Source organism: Caloenas nicobarica, chromosome 10 (genome assembly GCF_036013445.1).
Source record: "Caloenas nicobarica isolate bCalNic1 chromosome 10, bCalNic1.hap1, whole genome shotgun sequence".
Taxonomy (NCBI): domain Eukaryota; kingdom Metazoa; phylum Chordata; class Aves; order Columbiformes; family Columbidae; genus Caloenas; species Caloenas nicobarica.
The window spans coordinates 12455613-12470375 of record NC_088254.1 but is presented as its reverse complement, the minus strand read 5'-3'; the positions used below and the strand labels follow the sequence as shown (position 1 = coordinate 12470375).

At 38.8% G+C, this 14763-nt stretch overlaps 1 protein-coding gene across 1 annotated transcript in view; it reads left to right on the top strand.

Annotated features, from left to right (window-relative positions):
* The window catches only part of FBN1 (fibrillin 1), a 151290-nt gene that overhangs the window by 71359 nt on the left and 65168 nt on the right, over positions 1–14763 (top strand). Inside the window, exons 13-18 of the mRNA XM_065641987.1 lie at positions 232–351; positions 3828–3953; positions 6079–6201; positions 11079–11201; positions 12470–12622; positions 13843–13896. Coding sequence (XP_065498059.1) covers positions 232–351; positions 3828–3953; positions 6079–6201; positions 11079–11201; positions 12470–12622; positions 13843–13896 — 699 coding nt within the window. The remainder of the gene's footprint in view (positions 1–231; positions 352–3827; positions 3954–6078; positions 6202–11078; positions 11202–12469; positions 12623–13842; positions 13897–14763) is intronic.

Sequence of the window (14763 nt, the reverse complement as noted above, 5' to 3'; positions counted from 1 at the left end):
TAGGGCCTTTACCTCTCACATATGCAATACCCTGTCTTGTTGAGTACGTCTTTTTCCCAGCTCCTGCTTAGCTCAGAACATACGATCCTTTTACTGGGAATTTAGTGAGGTCTCCTATCCTTTCAGACTGAAGCACACTATTTCTCCAGCTACAAAACAATAAATAACCCTACAGACCTGAATACCTTTCAACCAATGTCTTAATAAAAATATATTGTCTGTGTTTTGCAGATGTTGATGAATGCGAGAAGAATCCATGCATCAGCGGAGACTGTGTGAACACTCAGGGATCCTACATATGCCAGTGTCGTGTAGGGTATCAGAGCACGCCAACTAGAACAGAGTGCCGAGGTAGATTATGGTTTTACAGCCATATCTGTACTATTGTGTACATACCAGGAGGGAAAATAGTTTTTAAGCAAAATTTAACAGATGTGTTAAATATGAGGGGTTTTAAAAAAAATAAATCAGCTATGGCAGTAAAAATGATTAACCTTCCTGAGCTCTCTGTTCACAGACTGAGTTATGAAGAAAGACATTTTATCTTGTGCTGAAAGTATCTTGGCACCATTTGTGGCTTTGAAGTGGAAGACGCTTTCTTTTTTTATTTTTAATTATTGAGACTTTTTTCTTTTGCTTGTTGAAATTCTCAAGAACCATTAAATATCCCTTTTTTGGAGCAACTCTTTACCTATAAAAGACTGTTAAAAGACTAAGAGAGGTGGGAGGAAAGATAAGTCTTCTAGTGAGTAAATAATGAGTACAGTGCCCCTGTGTTGGCCCTGCTGACTGTCAGAGAAAAAAATCAACACAAATTACAGAAATGAAAACTTAAGTAAGGTAAGGAAAAGTAGTGAAGCACTGGAAGATTCTAAGTGGGGAAGCTGTAGAATCCCCATCACTGGTATTTTGAAGACCAGGCTCAACAATAGTCCTGATGGTCTTCATCCTGTCTTCCTATGGGAGTGGAGAACATGTAGGTTCTCAACGGTCAGCCCTCTCTCAGAGTTCTGTGGCTCCCAAACCCTCCTGGAGTGGGAATTTGACTGTAAAGGTGGACGCAGACCTTTGCAGGTAGCCATAGTGAGAGACTTCTGTCAGAAGAATGAATGACTACTTTGATATTCCATAAGAAATTAAGCTTCTAAATGAAACAGGAAGTTTTAATGCTCAGAGTCCCAGCTTGTCTTCATGTTTTCTGCACTAAGAGGAGGGTTTCTTAAGCATGCACTCACTCTGAAGCAGAGTTTCTAAAAAAAAAAAAACCAAACGGAAGAAAACTATCTATATTAGTGTGTGAGTTTTTTTATTTTACATTTTTTATTTTATTTTTAACTTCCCTTTGAGAATCAGAAAGGTATTTGTGGTACAGAAGTTTACTCCAATCCAGGAGGACATGCAGAGCCAGCACCGCTGCTGCATGTTTCTGGAAGTATTTGACCTAACTGCTGCCAAACAGCCATGTTGTGGAAGCATCTTCATAGTTGAGCTGAGTAGTGGTGAAGGAGTGCTGAAGTGGAGTCTCAGTGGTGATGAATTTACTCATGAGTCATTTTTGTCACACGCTTTTAATTTGACTGATTCATTACGCAAACACATGGTTGTCAGAAGCCCAGTAGCTTAATGGCATTAAAGTGTGGTCACTTAGCAGTTCCTTTGCAGTCTATGGGAACTGTGCTTGCTTGATAGGCAGTTCAGAAAATGCTACAATGTGCAGAATCTTTGTTTTCTGAAGGAATTTTTACGACCAGTTTAGGGAAAAGAAAAAGGCTAGTGGGGTGCATTTGGCAAAATATGCATAGAGCACTGGTGCCTGCCAAAATCAGCATTTGCTGTAAAATTCCTTTGCATGACTACTTTGTATGTTGAGGTTTTATGTTTTACATACACGAATGTGTCTGTGCTGGTATGCTTTTGCAAATGTATTCCTTACATCCATTCTTGAAAACTGAAGTCTCCATAACGACCAGATGTTTATCTGTTCCTTGTTTTGAGGTTCCAAGAGAGGATTTTTTCTGCATGATGAGTCTGATGGGTGACTGATTGAACATCGCAAGTCTGTATTGCAAGCTACTGATTCAACTGTTATTAGAATCCCTTAAAATTCTAGTAGGAGTTTAGCTGAATTAATATGTGAATTGAATATATAGATGAAGAAGGTCACATGATTAGTGATCATAACAAAAAAGGGCTTTTCAATTGCAGAAGAAGGGATGTAAAATCAACCTCAAAAAAAAGTGAAATTTTATGATGGTGAGCTATGAAAGTATCGGAGTCAAAGCTTTAATAGCTATGTACTTACTGTAATCTACCTGACATTTCTGAGAGGAGGAGGTCAGCAATTGTGGACATTTCAGTGAGAGGGGAGCTTTGATTTTTGCAAGTTTCTCTGAAGGAGGGGCAGGGAAATCCACAATGAAATTTCACAATTTGAAAATTAGAAATGTAATGGCAAGTAGTGGTGGGTCTCTGGTCACTTGTATGTAAGTAAAGAAAAACAAGATTCTGTGTTAATTTTCTGCACCATGCTTTAGATAACATCAGGTACATAAAAGTACAAATCCTAACCAACTCTAAAAACTAAAAGGCCAGAAAAATCTTGAGATGCTGTAGCATTTCTGTCTGTCCTAAGGAATAAAGCTGGCATAGTAGCTGAAACCAGGCTCAGGTGCAACCATTGCCACAAAATTGGGGGGAAAGGGACCAAGCAGAGAGAAAACTCACTTTTCTGTGTTGCTGATCGATGATGCTCGTTTATCGCTTGAGGAGAGGTTTCTCAAGCCTGCATGCTTTTGCTGAAGTCCAGAGGGCTGCAAGCTGCCGCTGCAGTGAGCTCTCACTTGAGCAGCTCCTGCCTCTGCGGGCCTGGCTGCCTGCTTGCAAAACAGTTATTTTCAGGGATTTCTTAGCAGCTTCCCAGGAGTACCATGCTGCCAAGGAGGCAAATATGGGTTCACAATTTCAAGGCGCATCGGTTGCCCCTCAGATAGGTGTCTAGAGAGCAGGGGCATTTGGGAGGACACCCTGTGCTCTGCTTCTCCTGCAAGCACAGCAATGCAGTTCTGCAGAGAGGGCCTGGGGAAGGGCACCCCCAGGAGACAGTGTGGTTACACCATAGATAGGTCTGCACGGGCTGGTTGAGATCTCAGTGAGCAGAGTCCCCTGTGTGCAGGAATCTCTGGGAGATGGTCCAGGCCTTGATGGAGAACACTGAGCAATCTGAAAAATGTCTAGACAGTCTGTCTCAGCATCTCCTCTCCCCTCGTTTGGAGGAGAGGGAGAGCTGCCAGCCTCGTATGATATCACTATTCAGGTCCTCCAAAGCACTTGCCAAGCACCTCCTGCAGAGAGAGGGAAATGAGGAGCTGTTTCAAATATAAAATAAGCAGGAGAAATATCTTTTGAGGTGGGAAAGTCTTGAACTTTCCTGTTATCTTACAAAGCAGCAGCAAAAGACAAGCTTCCCCCATCTTTCCTTCAGTACTTAGCTATTGTTAAGTTAAACTTCAGTAAAAATATTTTCACAATGAACAAAAATGAAAAAAAAACCCACCACAACAATTGAAAGGGTCTGATTCTTGTTTGAGCAAGCTGCAGGGTAATGCTCACTGAAATTCTTTCACAGCAACTTGAAATTTCAAGCCGATGAACGTTTTCCACCCCCCATAACGTTTGGTTATGGAAACCAAAATAAATAATTTTTCAGGTGAATATAGTTTCCATGCAGGGTTAAAAACCTAGGAGAAGGGGAAATGGGAAAAATTCCTCTTGAGTATAAAAAAGAAAAAAACTCCAAATGTTATTTTTTCTTTTTGGTTGGCTTTCAGACATTGACGAATGTTTACAGAATGGTCGTATCTGTAATAATGGACGATGCATAAATACAGATGGCAGTTTTCACTGTGTATGTAATGCTGGCTTCCAAGTGGCAGCTGATGGGAAAAACTGTGAAGGTATGACTTTTCTGAATTTACTCCGTGTCAGTAATTACAGTTGCATGAGGTTATTCACATCAGTGACAGAGAAAAGGACCCCTGGTGGGGGGAAGGAGCAAGGAATCAAATTTCTAAATACCTTTTGCTGTATATGGGAGGGCAAGTAAACTCTCTTTTGCAGCCAGTTCTGGGGCCTTGGCTTGGCAATCTTCAACGGGATGTCTGTCCAGCAGGAGAAATAGCACATACCACTATCGCAAAATGCAGTTTCTTTGATGGGAGCGGTACATTTTAAAACAGAGCACAAGTCACATGCTGCCTATTTTACTGTGTGTTTAACAGCATGCTTTATGGTATCTTACTAAGTGACTAGCAATGTGTTTTATGTAGATGCAGTCTGGTCTGACCCATAAAAACTGTTTTAAGAAAAATTTGTAAACATAATTGATGTGTTCCTACCTCCCAGACCTTTAGTAAAGGGGGGAAAAAGAAGAATGTTCTTTATCATGCTTCCCAAGGTCCTTGGGAGTGTTCCCAATGATCTATTAATACGTTAAAGGAATTTCAAGCACTGTTCTTAGAAACATTTTTGGCAGAATATTATCTCAGTGATTCAGCTCAAAGACTTAAAGCCAAAATTCCTGGTTGGGATAGATACACGATTTTTTTTTTAAAATCATAAATTATTTTTGTCTGACTTAGCCTGTAAGTAAAAAGAAAACACACCATGTCTAGAAGTGTAATTTCTGTCCAAGACAGCTACAATATTAAGGAAAATAGCATGATTCTGAATATATTGTAATGTCATTATGATCCAGTAATTTTATGTGCTAGTAGTGATTCTGTTAATCCTTGGTAGAGACAGACATTTTAAGACTCTGTTTTTCCTGACTCTTTTTTAGATACAGTTTAACACTATAAGCTGCTTTTAAAATATCTAATTATGGCACTATATTGACTAAATATATTTGGAAATTAATATATTTTGGAAAAAAACCTTGATTCTGATTTCTTCCTTTCCCACCAAATACCATGTGCTAATAGTAATAAGAACCAGGACATCGGCAGTCTGGTAAAACATTTTTAATTCCATTGCATATGCTGCCAGAATGTCTGTTGCATTCACTTATGAAACAGTTTCATCTCTGGCACTGTAATGCATTGAGTTCTGTTCTTAGGAATACATGCGCACACACACTAATCAGTAAAGACCATGGCATTGTGCCATAACTTAATGTAACTACATATAGTCCTTTAGATGAAACTGGTAAATAGTGCTGATTTTTTTGGATCTAACATCCAAAACTGGTTTCATTTGCACCAGGACAAAATAATGACTAAGATGATATAAAAGCTTACTCAAATCAAGCACAGAATTCTCTGTGCTTGCCCCCCCTTTTCTTTTTGTGTAACTGTGAAGGGTTCAGAATAGTAGTGTCTGGGACCTCTATCTTTTTTTCCTCTTTGAATCATTCATGCTATGCCATTAGGTCAGAGGGTGAATAATGCTAGTATGAAGCTATGATTAGTAAGTGCCCCCCTACGTGACCTGTTATGCTGAATCCAGGGACGGGGTAGGTTTTATTTTAAATGGAAACTGCTGATGAAAGTGCGCTCAGAACGCATGCTTGAGCACAGTGCTGGGAAGTCTCCCACGTCATAAATCTTAGACTCATCCAATGGAAATTACAAAAGTTTTCACTCCAAATGCAAATGCCCGCTTGTCTCCTTTCAGGTGTTCTTAGTAACACAAAATTGTGTTTACCATTCCAAATGGGAGGCTGCTTCTAACCTAGCTTCTATTTACATTGTTTGCAATCTCTCTTCAACTACATACCTTTCTCACTTTTTTTAGGGTTTTTACTAACTGGCAGTTTTTAAGCTGTCCCGTTTCTCATCTGTTTTTCATTCTCTTTGCTCTTTTTGGATGCATACCTTTATATGTTAATGATTCTTTATGAAAAAATTGAGTCATTGCTTTAACACGTCATCTAGGACAGTACAGTATGTCCCGTTGTATGCTTCTGATTATCATATACCTCTGATAACAAATAAAGAATTATGGTTTATCTTTTGGATATAACTAATTAGAGTTCTTTTGCTTAAACATTATGAGCTTTACATCTATTATGTCCATTTTCAGATATGGATGAATGCAGCATAAGGAACATTTGCCTCAATGGGATGTGCATCAATGAAGATGGCAGTTTTAAATGCATTTGCAAACCAGGGTTTCAGTTAGCATCTGATGGACGCTATTGCAGAGGTGAGCACAATAAATTACAGGTTCCCAAAGCTTGTGAGTCACGTCCCTCTGGTAGCTTCAAGAATTGTCTTATTTCCTTTCAGTGATCCTTGGAGACAAGAAATATTGGGCAGAGTTCTCGTCAGATATGCTTTTTTAATCAGCTAGAATGATTTGTCGTTGTGCAAGACAGTACTCGGTCCTCTCCAGTGTTGAGCAACTGCCCTAAGTAGCCAGTGGGAAATATTCTTTGTTCAAGGACTGTGTGATCTGACCTAGTTAAACTCCAAGTTTTTTTGTCTATGAGGTCTTCTGCAGTTTGGCTTCAGTATATCTCACTTTTTGTGTTTGGCCTTTTAAAGTTTTCTGCCTTTGGCCATCCAAGCATCCTGGCTTATTGCCTTTGGGTTTCTCCCGTTCCTGCTAGGGTGTTCCTACAGCACCTCTGAGGAGTGCCCAGCACCCTGTGTGACCTGGGTGCAGACATGAGCACCACAGCAAGATTGTCTTTTCCATTGGCTGCACTAGCTCAGCAATACCCTCTGTGGGAGACACTGCAGCATTCCGGTTGCTAGTTATGTCACCAGAGTTTCCATTCAGTCCTGTCAGGAACTGGAAGTTTTGTCTGTATAAATCTTCGTGTTTCAACAACTTTTATAGGCACAAAGCAGAAGTCGAAATAAGGAATAAACAAGTGCTTGGCCAAGTTACTTACAGTTTTTCTTCTGAAAAATTGAAAATCTTGGAATCAAGGCAGAAAAAAGTGCTTGCTTACACTTCGGCAAATTTCAAAACATGTCACACTGGATTACAGAGCAGCATCTTGATGTGAACCAATAACAAAAATAAATGTTTGAGAGTTACTGACGTGAAAGGTGAATTAATTTGGATCCTGTTTCTTCTTGAACACTGTATCAGTCTTAGATCTGAACTGCGTGGTGTCTAAACTTAGATTTTAGATCCAAGCCAGACCAATAAATTTGATAAAACATCCAAAATTTCTCTTGCATTTGACAACTTTTGCAGTAGGTATGCAGGACGTTGCTATCCAGCCTTCAAGTGGGAGAATCATGCATTTCTAATGAGAGATGACCCCATTCTTGTTTTGTAATAGGGCTGTTTTGATTGGGAGAATGAATTGTTCTTTAGTCTCTCAAATGAACAAATGTGCAGATCCATACAAGCGTCCCCTTAGCTTAACAGCGACTGGCTCTGTTTGCAGCCTTCACACACTTAACGCAATCAGCTTTATTTCCGTTCTTACCTATTTTCCGAGTGGTAGGTGTGTGTCTGTGCTTTGCCAAAGCTTATTTGTCAGCTGGTCTGTGTGGGGGGTGGCAGTGAGACTTGGCCTCAGACTTGGCAGGGGAGAACTTGATGCCCATCTGGCCTTGGCACATCAGCCAGTCGAGTTTGCAAAGGCCGGGGGCTGCCATGTCCTTTGCAGGGATGTGACTCACTGATGAAACTCAGCCCAAATGCTTGTCTCGTTTTTTGCCTTAAGCATCTTTTTTTTTTTTTTTTCTTTCTTTTTCTTTTTTTTTTTTGTGTGTGTGTGTGTGGTTTTTTTGTTCGTTTTGTTTTGGTTTGGTTGTTTTGTTTTGTTTGGTTGGGTTTTTTTACATCAGTCTGTGCACTGAAATACCATCCAAGAAGATGGTATGTAAATTGCTTCAGACTACTTAAAAACCAATGATACTCAACTTCACAGCCTCTGTTACATGTCTCCTGGCTAAACAGGAGTATGGATACAGCCAAAAAGGGGTTTCTGGCCCTAGAGAAACGTTACTTCTGTGCATCAAAGGGAGGATGTTTGAAAATTATCCAAAATTGCAGGCAACTCAACTGATTCCTACTGAAAGTTGGAACAGATCTTACAGTAAAATGAAGGATTTCTCCCACTGCTTTTCAACACTTACAGTAAGCCTTATGCTCTATGAATGAGCATGCAAACATTCATTATGTGTTAAAATTGCTGTTGGGTTGAAATCAAACCAGATTTTGAGACCTTGACACCCAAATTACACTTTTTCCCAACTTCATATTTCTCTCCTTTCTTCCACTTGCCCAAAGTATCATGAAATAATTCCCAGGAATGTAGTGGCTGAAGAGAGCACGACTTTCTGGTAAATGTCTCTAGACACATTAGTAAAAGTTTGAAAGACTGATCTTTAATAAGGTCTTTTCCTGTACATTTTAATGTTAATCTGTATTGAGTCCTTTCTGTACACACCACATGTGCAGAATAAATATCTTCTGTCCTACAGAATGTTTGGCCTTTGAAACACTCATTGTTCACACTGCATATCCTGAATTTGTTTGTGAAGGTGAATGCATTGACACCTTACACAAGCTTGAACTCGAGGCTCCTGCTTGCAAATGCTGGTAGTGCTCACGCATGTGGGGAATGTGGGTATGTAGCAACTGACATTTCTGCGGCAAATTGGCTACCTGCCTAAGCAATTTTGATGCAGAATTCAATGTGTGTTTTTGCCAAACTCTTTAGGGGATAAAAAAAGGAATATAAGAATTGGAGTGTGCGACATGTTGCTCCTAGAAACATGTCATTTGACGCACTCTAAGATGCATTTTGAGCTACGAAGAAGAATTTCTAACTCAAAGTTTGGGATACTGTAAATGATACTTAGTTCCATAAAACTGGAATTTAAGTATAAGTACAGGGCATATGCTTGGCTGTCTGGTAAAAAATTCCACTCAGGCCTTATGAAGTAACATGCCAAAAAAGAATGTTACACCATAGTCTTGTGTATTCCCTGTAATACAAGACATACTAAACTTATTCACCATTAGATTCTTTTGCTGATGATTTTTCAGAAATACTTACATCAGGCAGGCGGAGTATTAAAGCGTGATTCCTGTTCCATACATTGTTTCATCTTTAGACCAAACAGGAATTCCCCAAATTGAAAGCTATTGCAAGGCACCTGAAAGTGGCAATTCAGTAGTCTGAGCAAATTTTTCCTGGGTAAAATTAGAGGACTTAATGTACCCAGCTGACACTACTGAGCAAGCTAAGTAAAAAAGGCAAAAACTCATTGGACATGCAGAATGAGCCCACTGTGTGGTTTCCAGAACCAGATTGAGGTATTCTGGCAAAAGTCAGAAAAATGAGTATTTTTGAAGTTGTCTAAATGGTGATTTTTTGCCACAGAAGACGACGGAGCCTTTTCAAGATAAAAAATTTGGATTTAAGGCCTGCATGTGCAGATGATTTACTGGGTGGAATCTCAGCCCTGGTAAAAGCAGAGGTTTTTTGCCCTATCTTTACTGGAGCCACATTTTCAGCTGATCTGTGCAATTCTAAGTGACCCACTTTACCTCTCTGTAGAACATCTACAACAGTATTTTCAAAGCATTTGTAAGTCAGTGCAAAAGAAAATGGATTGCACATTTCACCTCTTGTTAGGTTACAAAATATATTTTTTTAAATTAACTACAGGAAAAGGAAAAAAAAGTAACTTTGCCTTTCTGTTTCTATAAGTAACCTTAAAAAAGGAAAGTTGTGGGGGTTTTTTTGTTTGTTTTTAGGAGAGTTTGTATCTATCAAAGGAGTACAGCATTGTCTAACAAAGTAACTGCCTACGCTGTTAAATAGTATGGGCATATTTGAAGTCCCAACTCTGTTTTTACTTACACTGAGTGAGGGCTAAAAGTAGGAAAAGCGTTTAAGATTTCTGAAACAGAACAAAAGATTGCAGGATGAAGTAGAAAGGAATCAAGCCTACCTACTTAAATATAACTTCTATTTTAAAATGCAGTTTGAAAAAGGAATCTTGGATCATACAAGCCATGTTTTATGCCAAACAACACAAACTAAATAAAACACAGAGGTGTTTCACTCTCAATTTGCCCTTTTAAGGTCAAAAAAAGGAAGTTGTCACACACACTGTCTCTTGTATATATGGTAGAGAGTTGTTACGATGTGATTATTTTATAAAGGTTATACATACTTCCAAACAATATTCTAAACTCTACTTTTCTTAATCACTTATAAAACAGTGGCATGCTCTCTATCTCTAGAGAATGATCTTACTATTGACAGGATACGCAGTCTTTATAATTTAGTACTAATTTGACATCCCTTTGTGATAGTCTAATATTATAAGGCTTCACTCAGTATTTCTTTGCTAAGGGCCTTATTGTTCAATGCATTATTGTTGGGCAAAGGTGATAGCTTGTGCTCCGCAATTGCTCAGGGCTCAAATCATTAACAAATTCCTTTCCAGGCTGGAGTGCAGTCTGTCCGTTTAAAGTTTATAAAATGGGCTGTAATGAGCATCCTATAGGAAAACCCAATTGTCATGCAGATCACCAAAGAGACAGTACGTGGGGCAGGGGCTGGCTGTGGACATGCCGATGTATGTCCAAAAACTGAACCCGCAGCAGGCGGAAGGGAAATTCTTTGATGGCCCTGTGAAGGGACATCGTGTGGGGATGAAAGATTCTATTTTCTATCTGGACCCATTTCTTACAAGATAAACTGTTAACACAGTGCCTGTTAAGCACTGCAGAAGTCCTTTGTCTCAGCAGTCACAATTTCGTCCTTCCTCTGATTATGTTTTTGCCTGAATGACCTGTAAATCAGAATATGTTCCTCTTGGGAACAAGTTAGGAAATGTAGTCCCTTTTTGCTTTCCAAGGACTGTGAAATTATTTTGTTCTGTTTATTTCTCCCGAATTTTGCATTTTCTTCCCCCGTTTCACAGAATGAATTAATCATTATTCTTAATAAAACCTTTACTTGAACTAGTTTCCATTTACACTTGATATTTTTCTATAGGATACATTGAAAATAAGCTGCACAAATGCAAGTTTCAGCCAGGCATTGAACACTGTGTAATTTAGTTTCTAATAAAGCTCATTCTGTTCTCTAACAGACATTGATGAGTGTGAGACAGCTGGAATATGCATGAACGGGCGCTGTGTGAACACTGATGGCTCTTTCAGATGTGAATGCTTCCCTGGCCTTGCAGTAGGACTGGACGGACGCGTGTGTGTCGGTAAGACAAGCTTAATGTGTGGCGAGTCACAATTAGCCAATGTTAAGGCACTAATGCTAGACTGATGGACAGACCAAGTTTAAATGTAGACTTTACCATTTTTTTCATGGATTGGTGGGTGCTAGTTATAGTGGATACTAACAGCTCAGGGATATTTACTGCAATAGCCCGTTTTCCTCTTTTATCTTTTCCTTTGCATTTAAAGAGAAAAAAAAGTGTGTGTCAAATCACAAGGTCAGGTAGACACTACAGCATAGCGCTGTTGGAAGTGAGTAGTGCTGTTGAATAGGTGAGAATTTGCCCCATTTCTGTCAATGTAGAATTCTTCATTTGTCACCGAGCTTAAAGATGTAATTACTCTTTCACCTCCTTTTAAAGTGGGGCATGTCAGTTTTTCCACTTCTGCCAGTTTCTCTAGAAGTGAAAGACATTTGAGATCTTTGATTTTAAAATTCAAATGTGTCTGACAGCAGTTATGGGTCAATATTTAAAAAGTGAGAAATGTCACCCCAGGACCTGAAAAATAAACATTTTAAACCTTATCACTGGAATATCATTGCTGACTTTTTCTTTGTTTTACCAAAAATAGAGAGATTTTTTAAAATGACAGCATATTTTTTTATCTTTTCCTGATGCAAGTTTTTCTTTTCCTCTCATTCCGTCTCTTTTCAGGTATAAAATGAAAACAAAAGCTTTAGGGTCACCTTAGTGGGCCTAATCCAGGCTATTTGCACAAGTGGTGATTTTAGCCTTGATGAAACAGAGACAACTAACAAGGTTGGGAGGGGGAGAAAATACTCCTTGTTAAAATCAAACCAGTCCTCTGACTCTGAGAGTAAAATAAACAGTACTGAGGTTTTTTGGAAGTTTTGATATATACTTGGTTCTTGCTCCTGGCCCTGAGCCTGTCAAGTTACAAGTGAATAATGTCCCTGCCATATGACAGAGACTTTGTCCCTTTTCCCAATGGCTTCTTGCTAGTTCAAGGTAAAGTATTCGTTGTTCCCCTAGTACTTCACAAATGCATGTTAAGCCATTAAATGCAGTAACTAGTTTGCATGTCTGAACTCTTAGGAGCGTGAGGAAAAAGTATTTCCTGTCCTGAGCAGAGTGAGGGTGTGGGTGGGTGAAAAGCATAAGGAAATGGTGAAAGATGTTTTGTTTTGACAGCTATTTTACAGTGTTTATCACACCCGAGCTACGTTTAATACTTGTTGTAATTTATGACAGTTGGCTGTGGCAGGATTAACAGAGATTTCTTTCCTCAGATACACATATGCGAAGCACATGCTATGGTGGCTACAAGAGAGGACAATGCGTGAGACCGTTAACCGGTGCAGTTACAAAATCAGAGTGCTGTTGTGCCAGCACTGACTATGCCTTTGGGGAGCCTTGTCAGCCCTGCCCAGCACAAAATTCAGGTACAGCATATTTACTGGTACATATTCTAATCTAAGCTTTATATTGATAAACTATTTTTAGAAAGGTAAAGTATAGTTTAGTATTAACATTGCACCCTGAATCAGAAGGGTTAAATTGTCATATAACATATATTTTGAGCAATCTGCTGTTTTGCATGTTGGAGGAGTAAAGGAGAGAATTTTTTTAAAGCAACAGTAAATGCCAATATCTGAGTCCAGAGTTGTTACATGCGTTAAACCAGGTTTTCAAACAACAAACTCTATTTTGATAGAGGTGGATAACAAAAAAATACCATTTTGACCTGAAGTTATTCATGGAAACATCTTCAGTAATTCATATTCAAATCCTTATATACACCTGTCAGTCAGATGTTTGCTGCCTGAATTCTATATCCTTCAAGTGATCTGGAATTGTTTACAGACTAAGTGGCTTTTGGATAGTCAATGCAAAAACAAACATCCAGTTAAATTGGTTGAGAGTACCTGTTAATCTGCTGGTTATGATAATATTGGAAGATGTGTTGCATGTGATTTTCCTTAAAGACAGCTAAATCCATAAATATTTATAATATTTATTCTTTTTAGCAGTCTAATTATTTGGGCTGTTATTAAAGTGCAAATACATTGGAAAATGCTGACCTACATGGCAACAATTAATGATGATGTGACTGTCAGTTTATTCTTTTAATTATTCTGGGCTCAAAAGAAGAACTTGAACCCAGCAGTAATTGAGATACTTTGTTACTTTTTTTTTTTTTTTTAAAGGATCAGAGATCCTTGATCTGCTGTGAACTCCTGAAGACACTCCTGCTAAATGAAGTTAAATATGGGATAGATTTATAGAAAAACTTTTTCTGTTTCCTGGTCACTTTGAACGTGCACCTTGCACAGGGGCTTGGGCAAATGAGCTCTGGAGAATCTGGCTGTGAATATGTTATGGTTCATTTGTGCAGGAGGGCCAGCATGAAGTTTATGTCTATTCCTAAATGCCTCATTTCACCACGTGAAACTTTTACTCGTCCATCTTCATGAGCAGATGCAGAGCCTGAATCTGCTAAAACATTTCACAGGTTCAGAACACTGTGAGGCTATTAATGTTTTTGAATAATTGCAAGGCATGTTATTTCATTTGAATAATTAATTGGCATATTATATATGATATTGCTGAAAGCAATGAGGTAAGAAAGAATATTCCAGTAAGTATTTTAATATTTTTTCAGCTGAATACCAGGCCCTGTGCAGCAGCGGAACTGGCATGACGGCAGGAGGAAATGGTAATATCACCTAATGTAATTCAACTATAGCAGTTCTGGCTAAAAGCCTTGATTTGTTAGACATGCCGGTGGGATGACAGTAGAAAAGAATGGGAGGAAGGCTTATTGAAATGACTATTTGTAACACATAAGAATAATTTAGGATTAAATGAGCAGAGCATGCCATTTCACCCGTGCACCCTCCTGGTTTTATGCCATAGCATGCGAGTGCTGTTATAAAATAATGGCACATTTGTGAGAAGTGTTACTACCTACATGACTTAGAAATCATATATGTAAATCACACTTGCACATTTTGACTGAAATTATCCTGAAGAATAAAGCCATGTTGAACATTGAGCTTCCTCACATGTTTTCATATGTCAGAAAGGCCAGGCTGACAGAGTTAGGTTAATTACAGAGAAGGAGCAAATTATTACAATAAAAGCTTTGTACTTATAGAACTGGGAAACTGCAAACATGAAGTCAGCTGGTGCTCACTAGTAGATTTGCTGGTAGTTGAGAGGGAAAAACATTCAGAAAGGAAGAATGTTCATACTTTGGAGAGCGATGCCATCAGGAGATATGGGGGGATATTAGTACGCGTGCATCTCTAAATTAAGACCTCAGTTTCATATCACAGTTCTTCTCTACAGTTGCAAGTCCCTTAAATGTCTGTGCTCTAGAGATGGTCAAAATCAGTGTGAAAGGGATGCTTTTTTCTCTTGAGTATGAATATTTATGTGTGAATTCCCTAATCAGACCTACATGATTGTAAATATAGAGCAGCTATTGTTAGTGATATTGGAAATCTATCTTTTTCTAGTTCAGGGAATTAAGCCCCACAACCCCTCAACAACTGACTGTGGTTTTTTTCGTTTTGTTTTT